Source organism: Strigops habroptila, chromosome Z, assembly GCF_004027225.2.
Source record: "Strigops habroptila isolate Jane chromosome Z, bStrHab1.2.pri, whole genome shotgun sequence".
In the NCBI taxonomy this organism is placed as follows: domain Eukaryota; kingdom Metazoa; phylum Chordata; class Aves; order Psittaciformes; family Psittacidae; genus Strigops; species Strigops habroptila.
The window spans coordinates 6,448,930-6,464,114 of NC_044302.2; the positions used below are offsets into that span (position 1 = coordinate 6,448,930).

General features: G+C 40.6%; 1 protein-coding gene across 7 annotated transcripts; it reads right to left on the reverse strand.

Moving 5' to 3' along the window:
- ATMIN (ATM interactor) lies at window positions 1–15,130 on the reverse strand. Of its 7 annotated transcripts, none has more exons than XR_003995088.1 (6): window positions 14,869–15,130; window positions 9,604–9,729; window positions 8,419–8,618; window positions 3,656–7,448; window positions 2,497–2,530; window positions 1–930 (listed from the first exon to the last, which is right to left on the reverse strand). XR_003995088.1 is itself a non-coding variant. In XM_030512375.1 (6 exons), the coding sequence occupies exons 1-5, from the start codon at window positions 15,097–15,099 to the stop codon at window positions 5,618–5,620; spliced, it is 2,130 nt and encodes a 709-aa protein (XP_030368235.1). In that variant the 5' UTR covers window positions 15,100–15,115; the 3' UTR covers window positions 1–4,419; window positions 5,611–5,617. The 7 variants fall into 7 exon arrangements, 4 of the variants coding, with proteins under 4 accessions (XP_030368235.1, XP_030368234.1, XP_030368233.1 ...); XR_003995087.1 differs by having other exon boundaries at window positions 1–3,801; window positions 3,910–4,419; window positions 5,611–7,448; window positions 14,869–15,115; XM_030512375.1 differs by having other exon boundaries at window positions 1–4,419; window positions 5,611–6,847; window positions 7,106–7,448; window positions 14,869–15,115.
- Window positions 15,131–15,185: the final 55 nt, after the last annotated feature.

Below are 15,185 nucleotides of genomic sequence, written 5' to 3' on the forward strand. Positions count from 1 at the left end.
TTGATTCAAGTTAACTTTATTCCAAAATATGTATAATTTACAGGACTAAGTGCTTCATTTGTGAACAAAACGTTTCAATACTTGTGAATAACTTACTAGTAGCTTTGTGTAACACTTCAGTTTCCAACAGAGGGAAATATGAAACAGTATTTTGGCACAAGGTTTTCTCTGCATGCATTAATATACTTAAAAGTTTCACAATTACTAGGACAACATTCCTTCTTTGGGATTGTCACTTGTAAAATAGGTCTAAGAAATGAATGTTTGCTTTTGTTCATTGAAAGTTTACTGGCTCAAATAGGAAGAATTAAACAGGGACATCCTTTGAAAGCCAAGTTTGTCCACTAGATCAAAATCTCACTAGTGATGAGAAGAGAAACATTTTAAGGACAGTTCTCAGCCTTGTTGACATTAACTCACATGTGCTTTAGGAAAGACTCACCCATGAGATTTATTACTCATCCATTCCAAATAATTACAAGTTAAAATTAGATCATAATCAGGTGTTGAATTCTGTAAACTGAAAAAAAAAAAAAAAAAAACAAAACGCTATCTTTCATATCTAGCTTTATCATAGATGCACTTGCAAATACCTGTAGATAGAGGTACTGCCAATCTTGCTCTGCATGCAAGTGCCTGAAGCATGAATGTAATGCTTTAGGTGTTGTGAAACGTACAGCTTACATCATCACAAGTCATCTATTATACTCCACTGCTAGTTATGTTGCAGATGTTGCTGTAAAGCCAGTATATGAAAAAGAATCAGAAGTAAAGGACTTGTGTTATTTAACTCAGCAGTTCCTTCAGGAGTTTCTGTGGTTTCAGGCTGTCCAATTCCATTTTCGGTGAAGTGGAAGAGTCACACGCACGAATACAAACACACCCCCAACCTGACTGCAAGGCAGAGTTGAACGATGTCGTTCCTTGATTCTGTTCATTGCATAGCAATGGCATTTTAAACAAGAAAATTCAGTCATGTTCTAAGCAGCAAATCCTTCTAGCACACATTTAGATTCACATCAACTGTTAAAAACAGCAATTAAAGAAACAGGAGATGCATGTTCACACCGTGCATTGAAGATTGCCTCCATTAAACATTCCTATCCTCCGTGTTCATGTCAAGTGGTTAATGGAAGTCTGTTTGCAGTAGGCCTGTTCTACCAGGAACACACTCATAACAGCACCTTAAGCCCAACGTGAATGAGAAAGCTTGCAAGGCCCAGAACATTAAAAACATTTTGGTGTGAATGTATTTGGAAAAGTAAATTGTACACTAAGATCACATATAAAAAAACCCCAACACATCAGAAATATATTAAAGCAAAGGAAGCCATACAACCTTAACAATAAAGGCAAGTACATTTGGTTCACCTCTGAGCTGTCATTTCAGTAACATATTCTTTTCCAAGTTGAGCACCCTGTGTTGATTCAGTATGTGTTAGTTCTACTGACTTACCCTGTATTTGAAAGGCTATTAAGAAACCATGCTAATGCCTTAAGATCCCAATCCTGCCAACACTTACACTTCTACCCAGCCTCACCAAAAAATAAAATCAATTCAGATCTGAATAAGTATGTGAGCAGGTGTTAGCAGGATAAAGATTTAAAACAGTGGAAGGCAGTCACCTTTCTTTGTTCTGTTGCCTCTTCTGTTGACTGTACACAGTCAAGGTACATGTAACTAACAGGGAAATTCAGCCTTTTGTTTTCAACAGAAAAAATGACTATGTGCATGCCCTGGAATAAAAATTTGTGAGGAGTGATAGTTACATACACTGAATTCATAACTGGATGAGGTCTCACAAGGCTTGTATTACAGCTGTTTAATTTACAGCTGCAAGTATAAATATTAAGATATATCCTATGGAAGTTAAAATTTTCTAGACAGGCAGCTTCGCAGAGCTAAGAATACACAGCGTTAGCAGACTCTGACTTTAAACTACTGATTTCTCTAGGCTGACATAAAGAGTGGGGGGAGGATTTCCTCCTTACTGAAAGCAGAAAGAAGTATTTAAAAGCATATTAGAAGAAATAGAGGCAAATAAAGCCAAAGGCAGAAGAAACATAGATTTACTGTCATACAAATCTTTAGCATTGTGACAAACAAACATGGAAGGCAACAAGCCAGATCTCTCACTTTTCAGCTGTTTTGTGCTTATGTTTTTGTAGAATGCATGTCCCACATTTGCCGCGTTTCATTTGATTTTCTTCCTATATGCTTAAGAAAAGCTCACATGGAACTACAAAACTACCAGTTCAGTTTTAGAGTAGCATTACACGGGCATCCAGATCAAGATCCAGTAATCACAGCCTAGCAGAATTAAGCAGGAAATGCAAACAGTAAGTAAAAGTAGCATTAGTATCACTTCCAGACAAAAATTTGTGCTAAGAGGCTATGGAGAATCTGATGTTACTTCCTGCATAGCAGTTCAAATGGCAGTAGAGGATACAAAAGAGAATAAGCAAAGTAATAAGTTACTGCTGACCGATACTTACAACACAGTGCCTTGAAAATCAAATCAGAGACAAACTGCAGAAAAAGGGAGACAAGTATCATTTTAGGACTACCAAGAAATAGTTTTAACTGAAGTTTACTTTTAAAACAATGGCCAAAATAGGAAATTAGCCGCTTTAAAGAACTTGTTCAAAAGTGAAAAATATTCAGCAACAGTACTGCAGATCAGGTTTCATTAGATTTACTGTGGGATTCAGTAAACTGTGAAGTCTGGTTGCAGTCTTCACGAAAATACTTCATAAATGCAAACTGAGTGAAGCAGGATCTAAACCGGTTTCTGACTTTGATGAATAACATATGGAGAACCAAATTTGTGAAGAAAGAAGTTAATTTTGGTCATAATGAGCCACTTTCCTAAGGCCATAGAGACGCATTAAATAATTTAATAGTTTTAATAAATAACTTCATATTGCAGTACAGTGTTCACCTAATTAAGTTCAAGTTATTTTAAACCCATAGGATAAGGGAAGGGAATGGTATTTGCATGTTCCAATAAAATACACAAAGCTTATCAATACATTTAATTACAAAGTACAACAAATGAGTAGAGATTACATTGCAAGACTGCATCCACACAAACTTAGCTTTATTTCTGATAGTCACTACGGCTAAGAGCTTTGGCTTCCACTGCAAGAACGTGGCAATTCTCATTCTGATTTGTAAATTAGTTTCAAAGTTCTTTAAATGCTAGCTGGTCTCTCAGGTAGCTCAGTTCAAAGCCTTCTGCCATTCTGCTCCTCATCACCTAAGACTCCCTCTCCCACAGAAAAAAAGACTGGCTTTCTAAATTCAGAGGTCATGGGCCTTCTGCCTTCTACAGCTGTGAAAAAAGCTGTTTTCTCCAACCAGATTTATAGTAGCTGCTTCTCTTCCATGCGTCAGTACAACTTGTGCATGGGGAACAGAAGCCTATGTATGAAGAAACATTCTCTGGTATTCCAGCCGGGGGGGAGAAAGGAGAAGGAAACCCACTTAAAATGTGAAGATGCAACATTACTAGAAAAATACTGCAACAGAATAAATTAACCTAATTTTGTTATCTTATTTCCCAATTTCAAAGCAGGCAAGTAAATATGAATCAGTCGTATTTTCAGAAGACACAGCAACAAGCAATGCCTTCCTGTTTTTAATATATCCCACCTTTAAGATGAGAACTCTAGGCACTGTGAAACCTGGGGAGCCTTTCCTCAAAGCAGAATTACTGTACTCCTGGGGGGAACTGCAAGATTCCTTTTTGCAGTTTCTTCAGCCAAAGACTGGAAGTCTCTGCACTCGCACCAGAAATGCTGAAAAATTAAAGAGGCAACACAACTGTGTTTTCAGTTTTTCAGGAGGAAAACATGAGCTTCAGGGTTAATCTAAAGAGATTACTACCAGTAGAAGTAAATGCTTACCGTATTAGTGTGCGAACCATGGCAATTCAAGGGGTGTTAGGAACAAAAAGAAAGGTATTGCTCATTTCCAACAAAACAAGCTAGCTGCAGTGGATGAGTAACTTAACTCCCACACCCCTGAGCTGAGGATATGAAGCACAAAGCAGACTGAGCCTTCAAAAACTAAGGCTTGGGCATACATTTACTGATGGGCTGCCCAGTAAATACACAACCAACACTGCTCCTCTCACAATGGAGGAGAAAAGTCTGTTACAGGCCCAGGAACTTGACATGAAGAGGTTTCTCTTTTCACTTAAGATAACAGATACTAAAACCTGTCCAGGACAAAACTAGAGGCCTGCATTTTGTAGGCATTATAATCAGATATAAAAATTAGTTAAGGCCGAATTCCACCATACATTCACAGCTTCATTTTTTTTTCAAGCAAATAAAAAGTATTGCAAACAATGATATGAAGGGCAAGATGAACATTAAAAAAAACCAAAATCCAGGAGGTCACACGTTTCTTCTCTGGAAGAAAGAAAAAAATAAAAAAAATCAATTTGTTTGAATTTGACTACATCAGAAAAACTCTCTATAAGCTGCAGGAACCGAGGGCTGCAGATGGATTGCAAAAGCAAGATACAGCTCTTCTGAAAAGGCTTCTGTGAGCCGATCTCCCAGCTCTGCTGTACAGATTCCAGTTGGTTTTGGAAGTGGGAAGCCCAAAACCAGTAGTTTAAAGTATTTTAGAGAATTTAATTTCCCATTTGTAAAGATTTCTGTTAAGGTAATAGAGGTATAAACCACTTTAACATTTCCCAACTTGTATCTTCATAAAGCTAGGAGAATTTCAACAAAAACAAGTTATTCCAGTCTTTGAGGCACACACATTGTAACATTTGCATCTTAGAGACAGAAATAATTTAAACAAATCCCTCCTGAAGACTCTAGAAATGTTAGTCCCACTTACTACACTAGCTAAAAGGACAACATACTAACTTCTCCTACAATTGTGTATTCAAAGTTCTTTTTCTATCTTTCAAAGGACATCTGTGCCACTCAGGGAAAAATATAAAAAAATTACTACTTTCTACATGTTTCATAATAAATATATTCAGCAATTCAGGCATCTCTATATGTCTAGTGTTTGGAAAATACCAATTTATGCAGGAGAACGAGCTGTGAAGGCAAAAAGTAAAAGACGACAATACGGCTTATTATGTTCATGCCGGATTTAAAATACGAGCTACTAAAAAAAGTAAACAGAAGTAGCTTACACTAATAGAATCCTCCCCCATAAGTTTAGGGAAGCATCTGAATTGGACAGGTCAGGGTTTTGGTCCAGCACATTGGAACCTTATATGTAAGCCAGAAGGAGATAGAGATACATACATATACAGAACAACTTCAAAAGTTGTTCTGTTTAAATGAAAGCAGTATCACCTTCATAAAGAAGTTTCAGGAAAAAACATAGGCACCATGAATTCTTTTTTAAGGTTCAAATGTACATTAGCATGTTACAGCCTTCCTTTTCCCTCCATTCATACACACAGTTTATGTCAAGTTATACATATCTGATAGAGTACCTTCAGCATGAGAAGTCTCTTAGGTCAACTGCTCATGACAACTACATTCAATAACGCGAAGTGGATGACTTGGTCAAGCCACTTCTCCCACCCCAATAACTTAATTTCAAACCACAGGAAATGGTTATATTACATAGTACTCAGTGGCTGGGCTTGTCAGAGCTCTGAAACAAGGAGCACAGCTCTTCACAGGTCTGTGTTTCTACTGAACTGAACTGAGACTCCATTGTGTTCCAGGCTAGGTCAGCCAGAAGAAAGTCATCCATTGCTGTCTGTGTCTCATTGCTGGTAAGGAATAAACTCCCTAGATTCTCAAAGCAGCTATCCATAGTCTGTGTTTCAGCACTACTGAGCTGGACTTTGCTTTCAATATTCTGAGTAGGAGTATTTTTAGTAGCTGGGTATACTTCCGTCTGGGTTTCTGTATCAGATGAATCAGTACTCATGGAGAAACTAGACTGCTTCAGAATACTCCCTAAAGGCAGATGGGTATTACTGTCCAAGAAAAAATTCAAGTCTGTCTGTGTCTGTGTATCAAACATCTCCAAACCTAAGAAGTTAGAATTTCCTCGGCAGCTATATGATTGAGTCGCACTATCTGAAAATAAGAAATCAGTCTGAGTTTCAATGTCCAGTGACTCCAAAACTGGCTCAGGGTTCAGGGTACCAAGCTCACTCTCTTCAGTCTGAGTTTGAATATTGGATGCTGAAAAGAACTCTTCAATGTCAAAGTCTATTCCTGTGCTCTGTGATGAACCAGATGGCAGATGCGTGTCAGCATTAGAACTTGTCTCAGACAAAAGGCCACGATTATCCAGTGTCTGTCCAGGCATGTTTCCTGAAAAGATATTTTCCAAATCGCTTAGCAAGTCCATTGTCTGGGTTTGATTATCCATCGTATTTTGAGTTGGAAGTATATTAGGCTGTGTACTGAAGTTGATAAGGGATTCAGACTTCACCGTATCTTGATTCAGGCTCTTGCAATTACTTCTTTGCAGCAAGGCTTGATCTATATTTGCAGGCATTAAGTTGTTTTCTGTAAGTTCAATGTGAGTAGAAACACTATATGATGAATCAACATTGTCGAAGATGTCACTGCACATCACAGCCTGGTCCATCTGCACCCTTCCATCAATAGAGTCCTGTGTCCTACTGGTTTGAGTCTCTCTAGATATGCCACAGGTTGGAAAACAAACCTGACTAAAAGCATCAGTCTGAGCAGCTATGGATGAAGTCAGTTTGGAAGCAGGCAGCAGCGTCTGTGTTTGTACACTGATTGGCAGCGAAACCTGTGAACTGAATGACAGATCTGTCTGAGAGCAAGAGGATACAGAAGAATTGGGAGTCCAGGTTGCAGCTGGTACAAAGTTCTGTGAAATATAAGATAAGTCAGTCTGTATATTTATTGAAGAAATTTTGTTCTTGTGACAAACATTCCCCATCTCTTGCCCTGTGTTACTCAATGTAACCTTATCCAACTCAACTTGTACACCGGTACTTACGGGTTCATGATCACCAGAATTTGTCACTTTTGAAACAGGCAAACTGTCTTTAAATACAACTGTTTCTGCCTCCAGTGCAGGAATCAGAATTCCTATTGATTGAGGCAATAAATGAACAGTACTTACAAGTGAACCTTGATTATCAACAGCCACTACAGCAGGTTTGACAGAAGAGTCTGTTGCAGATATATATATAGGCAAGTGAGCAAGCTGCATCACTGGAAGTTTAACCAAAGCCAGCTTGGGCTTTGGTAAGAGCATCTTCGGCGTACATTTTGGCTGCATTTGGTTCGTGAGGTTAGAACTGCAGGAGCCTTCAAGAGAGGCTGCTAGTTTCACTTCAGAGGACTCCAATTCCTGAGTGCCAGGATTATTATTGTGTGTGTTGATGAATGCTTCATTCGCTTTCTCTGCCAACTGCTGATTATGTATAGAAGTTTCCATTTTCCTTTTCTTACTAGGAGGATCCCTGTGAACACGAGATCAATAATTTATACTCCTTTCAAGCACAAAACATCTGCCTTCCATTCTTTAAAGTCATTGCACTGAAAATATAAACTGAACTCACAGACGAGACTGGGTATGGAGAAGGCAACTAACCCTGATTAAAACATAAAAAGATTCCGCGAACTTCAGTTCTGTAAGATTTCATTCCCCACTCCCCCATTTCAAAAAGAAAAAAGGTTACCCCTTCTACGGAGACCTATTTCTAAATGGAGGTGGAAGTTTAGATGGTTTCTTCCCCCTTGTACCTTAAGTACTCTGATTAAAAATATGTTTAATTTCTAACTTTGATGCTAACTCAGACAGAGCATTGAAGGGACAGAGCTTTTAAAATTACTGTAGAGGCAAAGGTCTCTCATGGAAACCAAAGATACAGTTATCACTCCTTCACATAAAACTTGATTTTGCAGCAGTTGTATCTCCAAATCAGACAGGTTAGGCCTCAGGAAACAGATTACCCTTTATGAAATGTATGTACATATTAAGACAACTTTAAATCTACACATACATTTACAGCCACTAAAAAAGAAAAGAAACCCCCCCCACCAATACTTGCAAAGATGACTAGACTATACAGGAAAAAATGAACTGCATTACACACCAGTTACCAGCTATAACCATTTCCAAATAATCTCTACTTCCACAGAACTGTAAAAGCAGATAGAACAATTAAAAGCATTTACACCATGCAGTGCAGTGTCATCAGTACTTTTTGTATTGTGCATGGGGACACCTAATCTTACTGATTAGACAATTGTCCTTATCAGACAAAACAGAAACTACCAAAAGCAACAGAACAAAGAAACTGCAAACTGCTGTACTGCTAAAACAATGTTGAGCCTAGTTCCAATTTAATCAACAGAAAGGAGATACAAAGCCAGTCAGAGAACTTGGTGATGAACATAAGTATCATTACTTAACTGCTTCACTTTTACCTGTGTTCTGCAGGAATTTCATGGCCAGTTCTGTAAATATGAGACAATAATGCTGTTCTGCTGGCATAAGGGCACCCACAAGTACACTGGAAAGTCTTGCCACAGACCTCTATGTGCCGTTTCAAATACCACTCTGTACCATAGGAGTTACTACATTTATCACATTTGTGCTTCTTTTCAGCATGCATTTTCATAAAGTGCTAGAATACACAATGAGAAGTAAACATTAGCTTTCAGCTAAGATAAAAAAGAAAATCACATTTAGGGGAGACAATATTTGCATTTTTTTAGTTGTTAAATAGCATCAAATTGTAGAATTACTTTGTTTTTAAATATTCTCATTAGGAATAAGTTACAAGCTTAAATAAATCAACAGAAAGAATTTAAAGTGTGCAAGTCTGCTTGTGCTATGTACATCCTAAACCACAGATAAACATTTATGTGTCCTAATGCTACTGGAGGCTTCCTATGGACATCAACAAATCGATAGATGAACCTTGTTAAAGAACGTAGTTAAGTATATGTTGCAACATGTGCGCATTCCTGAAGATCTTACAACTGAGCAAATACTCTCAAGCCAAACAGGTCAACTGCAGAGCAAACACCAGAATTTTTCCTTGTCATTCACAACACCAAGTGCCAGCCACTCCATCTCCTATGGTCTCCCCAGGTTATCATGGCTAATCAACAGCAGAAGAGAGCTTTTTTTACTCGTTCATTCAAAAACAAGTCTTACATGTTTTCTTAAACAGGTAACTAGTAAACAATTGCATTTTGACACTAAAGCAGAGAAAAACTCTTAGTTCTTGACCACTTAAAAAAAGTAGTTTAAAATTACCATTTAATATGGTAATTTTAAACCATTATTGGTTGCCACTGTGATTCTCCTCCTCTCTGCCTTTGATCTTTCTCCATATTTTTAATTGGTGGAGAGGGACTGTCTTCTGTTTTAGCAGAACATACTGGCATCTGCCTCACCAAAAAGTTCAAGCCTTCCAATATCAACATGCAAACATGCAAATTCCTTAACCATATGCCCACACTGAGTTCCTAAACACGACTCTCCAACTTGAGGACATATGCTCAGAGGCTTTGCTCATATCTGAAGGCAAAAGTGTACACTCTGGAGTAGAGACAGTCAGGACTAAATCAGTATGAAAATAATAGTTTAGGAAATAGGAATACCTGTTTGACAAGAGAAAATTGGGAAAATGGTCTGTTTGGTCCTCTAGGGCAGCCTTCAATAGGACAGCAGTAGAATTTCTGAGATGTTTTCAAACCCTTCCTTACTGGTGCATTAAGTTTTCCATCCTGAAAAAGAAGCGATTAAGAAGTTGACAATTCTACAAGTTTGTGTGTGAAAGATAACATTCAGAATACACATCAACTTTGACTCACTGAGTTTACATCCTTCAATGAGTTGAAGCCATTGGAAAGCTCAAATGGAGTTTTCATCAAGGTAGATGCTACTTTGTAAATGACCATCAAAATTGTGAAGTGAAATCACTATCTCTGCAGAGTAGTGGTACTGTACTATTTACTTCTACCAAGATAACTTGCTTCCCCACACCAATTATAACTGCCTTTTGTGTTATCTGAGCGAAAAAGCTTTCCCTATGGATACTACGCTGACGATTCAATGTAGTTTTAACTTGTTAGTAGCAAACACAATCTACTTGAAGCTCCACTAAAATTAGCCACGCACAGTGTAACCCAACACTCCCCTGACATTAGAATTCTGTTGGCACTATTTAGAGCTTACTGCTAATAAAATGAGAAATGCCAAGAACACTCTGCCACTTAATTCAGAGCATAAATAAAATCTCACTGAAGTCACTGTTAATTCTGAACCTCCAAACATTTAGTGACTGCTACACCTATGCTTTCTGCCTCACTGACTTCTACAGTGTATCACACATACACTGTAGAAGAAAGTAACATAACTTGCTCAAAGAGGACCTCAAAAATCCATATGAAAACTAGGGAGATTGTCTGGATTGTTCAACCACACAGAACCTTTTCCTATTGAGGACACAGCCACGGAAACCAGACAACACAAACCCCTGTAAACATACCCTATCTGAAAGGGTCTCAGTGGAAACATCATGCATCTATGTCTAAGCAAAAAAATTAAAAACCTGATGCTCAGAGTAGCTGTATCTACATCCTCGGACAGAGCAGGAAGCCAACCAAACCCTCAGAGCCAGTTACAGTCATCCACAATGGCATCCCCAAGGTGGTTATTCAGAAAATTACCAGAGCATGCCCTGTTTCAGCTCTGCTCCCAACTTTGCAGTGACAGCAAGCAGCAGAATGTTGATTTTACATCAGTCACTCTGTAACTACCATCTTCAGGCAGATCTCCAGCTGCTTCGTGTTTACACAGGTTAGACCAAACATTAAGAATCCACAAAGCACAATAGTCATCCCATGTGAAGCAAACAAAGTATGAGCCACAGCTGCCAGAATACAGAAGGTTTCACTGCTTCTTCCCTAGCTACTGTTAGTCACAACCCAACAGCTCTGTGTGGTGAGCTACGCCTGCCTTGCTTATGAAGTGCTTTCATTTGCACTTCAGGAATACTATGAAGCAGATGAGTGGGACACTTCAATGATCTTGGTTTTCTTCAAATCACCTCTCAATCTAAAATACTCTGTGTAAAAGGTAATCCCTTACAGCAACATTTAGGTCACGTTTCCAAACATGCAACACTGCTACTTGCTGACACTGCTGCAAGCTCATTTTCATTCATGGCATACCATACTTAAAAAAAGCAAAGTTTAGAGCCTCTCAACCAAAGTGATCAGCTGCCACTTCATCAAGAAAACCAGGACCAAATCTTCTAGAAGGGACTTCTCACATAAAATTTTAATCTTGTAAACACCTTCATGTACAGCAGTGTTCCCCATGGACAAACCATGCATAAACAGGCCTGTTTCATTTCTGCTGAATAACCACTGTGATTGTTTTTGCACCTCCTAAAGCCACTGCCCAAACCAGCAACATGACTCAAAAGAATCTAGTTGTTCCGGCCACACTACCCTCAATTACACTTTTTAACCCTGAGTTTACCCAGAAACACTTGGACCAGATGCCAGTCTCAAAGCCTTCAGGAGAAGAAAAGATTTCCCTTAAAGTCAAAACTATGTTTGATCTCTCTCACTGCAGATGAAATCAATATGCTTAGTAAGCAGCAATTGGAGTTGTTTATTCCTAAATAAGAAGTTATTCCAAGTGTGTTATATTTTACGTCACAACCCAACAAATGACAGGGCAGTATGTTCAGGCACTTAACAGGTAAAACACAGTCAGGTTATTTAAAACTACTATGTAATATGGTACAGGATAACACCAACTGTTTAAAAGCTGCATAAACATGAGATGCGCAAGAGGTTCTTTTAACAGCTGAACATCGACTTTAGAGGCACAGATCAAAAGAAATTTGCTGATACAAGTTGAGAGATACTCTAGACGTATGAGTAGCTCTATCCAGACAGTAATCTTGTTTTGACCACCTTCAAAGCCCTCCTGGATCTACATGGTTAATCTCACACCTTCTCAAAACCCCATCTGGCTGCTCACATGTCAGACCTTCTCACAAGTCCTGTCCTTGTGCAGCTGATTTCACTTCCCATGTTTCTACCATATCCACCCACCGCAATTTTTGGTGAGTATTTGTTCAATAACTTCTCACAACCAGACCCGTGTATCGTAAGGAATACTGACATGCAGACAGAGCTTCTGCCAACAATGCGGCAAATATGAAGGAGAGGATTCTGTGTATTCCTGTGATAGCAGGAGGCTGTAGTCAGTGCTGAACTGGAAAGGGGAGCTTACCCTTGGCATGATTTATCCAAATGCAAATATCACATTACCACAATAGTTTTTATAAAAAGAATAAATGCACTTCTTCCCATGCTATTTAGTAAAGCAATGCACGATCCTCTGCTGAAAAAAAAAAAATTGTTTTAATAACTGGCTACAGTCTTGTGCAACTTATTGTTTTAAATTAATTCTTTGGAGTAAGCCTTTCTGTTGCAGGAAAGCAAGACGTCACTGAGTTCACCTTGACTAAATCAGCAGCAAGGAGTTACTTGCTGTTCACTACATTGTTGCCCCAAGCCCTGTGGCCTAGTTAAGCTAAGGAGACAACTAGAAGACAAACATTCATATTATCAACACTTCATACCTTATCTTCTTATGATATGATCATATCTTTTTTTGTTAGACAAAACAAGCCAAATTCTTCTCATTTCCCTTTGCCAGACACAGTTGCCACTTATCATCCTCAGTAGCCCTTTTCTACACCTCTTCTGGGTTCATTGTATCTCATTTGAATCAGATTCCTACCCTACAGCAGTGACCAAGAATATCCTCCTGATCTATTTTAGGACTGCCTCTTTCACAGCAGCATTACCCTAACTGCATACTGTATGACCAAATAGCTTTTGCAACTGTTTCCCCATCTCAGTTTTCTGTTACAAACCAGGACTGATCAAATTTTTTGGTATCACTCCACAAGAGTATAACCTTGTACTAACTTGACTCAGTTTTTACAGGGTCATCTTGCTTTCCTATGTAAATGTCCTTCCTCTGCAGCAACAATACCTCAGCTTTTGGTATCAAAAGATCCTACTGCTACTTTTATAATGAAAATTAATCAAGTCAACCTCTCTTCTCTTCAGCACTACTAAGTTCTCTCCTTCCCCAAAGGGTTCTTACCATCTCATTTGCAAAGCTGCCTCTTCACTAATTCTTCACGTTTCACTAACAAATGCAATCTACTAAACTCATTTTCTCTGGGGAGGCAATTATCTCTTAAAAGGAAATACTAAAACTAAAAAATTAGTGCAAGTCCATCTCCTTCTGCAGAAACAGAGTAACACACACCTAGGTTTGTATCTTTTTACCTTCATATCTTTATCCTTTCATTCAAGGTGCATTCTCAAGCCATGCGTAATGCACAGTACACAGTAAAAACTAGCCTCCCTTAAGCCTCAAAAACATTTTACTCTCAATTACAACACCCTGGAATAAGGGAGTTGTTCCTCAAAAGGTGCATCCATCCATGTTTCAGTATTCATCCCAGCTATCATAAGGTTTGCTAATGAGGTGTATGACATATGTTATAATTCTACAAGGCACCGACAGTTAATAGCTACGTAGGCGACTGGTTAGCGACCCGCACTTCCTCACCCATGAGCTGTAACCCACAGCTCTGCTCCTCGCTGGCTGCTGCATACATTCAGAGCGTGATCCGAGATGACTGTCTGCTGAACCTGAATGAACGTTTTCAACTTCTGCTGTACCTCCACTCCTACACACGTGAGATACAATACAGCACACGCACTAAAGCTGTTAGCGCGTATTAGGAAACGCAATAAAACAGAGACAGGAGATATGAAGTACAGTTGAGAGTATTTCCTTATGCTCACCACCCATGACCATCTGTAACACACACTGGATCCTGAAATTAGCCATTTCACAAAACAAGTACTTTTATTGTCTGCCCACTGGGGCTGCGTTTTCAGAATATAGCTATGAATGCTGTGCTTCAAGTCTTACAGGAATCGGATTCGCCTTCACACACTCGCTGTTATGGTTTTGAGAACAGTAACTCTATCTTCCTGAAAGGCCCACACAGCACTGACACGCTTGCAGAACTGTGGCCCTCCTCCCCCCCAGTGCGTGCTGTTTTCTCACGAGTACTATGGCAATGAGAGCTCGTTTCCAAAATGGCATCCAGCTAGCGTTTTTTTTTTTTTGGCTCACAGACATTTTAAAACACAAACAACCCCCCCCTCCCCCCCCAGCATAACAGCACTCGGCGTTCGGATCATGGTGCCTTGCCAAGGGTAGGAAACACGGTGTGTTTGCACAGCACCTCTCAAGTGGGGCTGTAACGTCTTACTGAAGAAAGACAAGCGATAAGCAAGTGAAATACCAGAAACTGAGCTCCAGAGAACTTTTCACTGCCTTCGTTATGTGTAACGCCAGTACAAAACTGGCTTTTTTTTCCCCCCCTATAAGTAGTTTCAGTGGTATTCTCTACTACGATGGGCCAGCCTGCGCACACACACTCGTGTATTACACACGTACCAGCACACACTTTTCGGGGGGGGGGGGGGGGTGGGTGTGTGTGTGATTTAAACAAAAGCGAAAGAGAAACGCTCCCTCATCCCCTCTGGACCACCCCGCCCCGCACCACCACGCTCCACAGGACCAAACCCGCAGAGCCCCCCGTTAGCCCGGAGACGCGAACCCCCTCACCGGCGACGCCGGACCCCAGCAGGGTCCGCGGTGGCCCCGGGGGCTTCGGCCCAGAGCGGAATAAAGAACCGCGCCATTACAGAGCCCCACAGACCGAGTTGAGGGTCTCGCCCGACCTCCCCTCGGGGCTCAGCAAGCGGGAGGCGCCCAGAGGGCCCGAGTCGGGGCGGCGGCGGTACCTGGACCGGGTGGGCCTTGCTGAGGTGCATGTTGAGGGCCGGGCTGTTGGGCAGGACCTTGCCGCAGCCGGGCACGGTGCACAGGATGTTGGTCCTCACTTGGGACAGCTCTGTCACCGAGGGCCGCACCAGCTCGCCGGCGGGCAGCAGATCCCCCACCGGCACGGGCACAGGCGCCGGGGGCCGCCCCAGCGCCCCGCCACGCCGCCCGGCCGCCTCCGCCGCCGCCATGTTGCTGTCAGCTGCTCGCTCCCCGCTTCCGGCCGCCACCGCCAATACCCGCCGCCGGGCAGCGGCGGGCGGGGCGCTGAGGGGAG

Excerpts from the sequence above, each read along its gene's own strand:
- ATMIN (XM_030512372.1), bottom strand. The coding sequence starts at position 15,099 with ATGGCGGCGGCGGAGGCGGCCGGGCGGCGTGGCGGGGCGCTGGGGCGG. Across the intron at positions 9,730-14,868 it reads GCAAGGCCCACCCGGTCCAG|GATGGAAAACTTAATGCACC; the intron begins GTACCGCCGCCG and ends CTTCTTTTTCAG. Across the intron at positions 8,619-9,603 it reads AATTTTCTCTTGTCAAACAG|CACTTTATGAAAATGCATGC; the intron begins GTATTCCTATTT and ends TGTGTATTCTAG.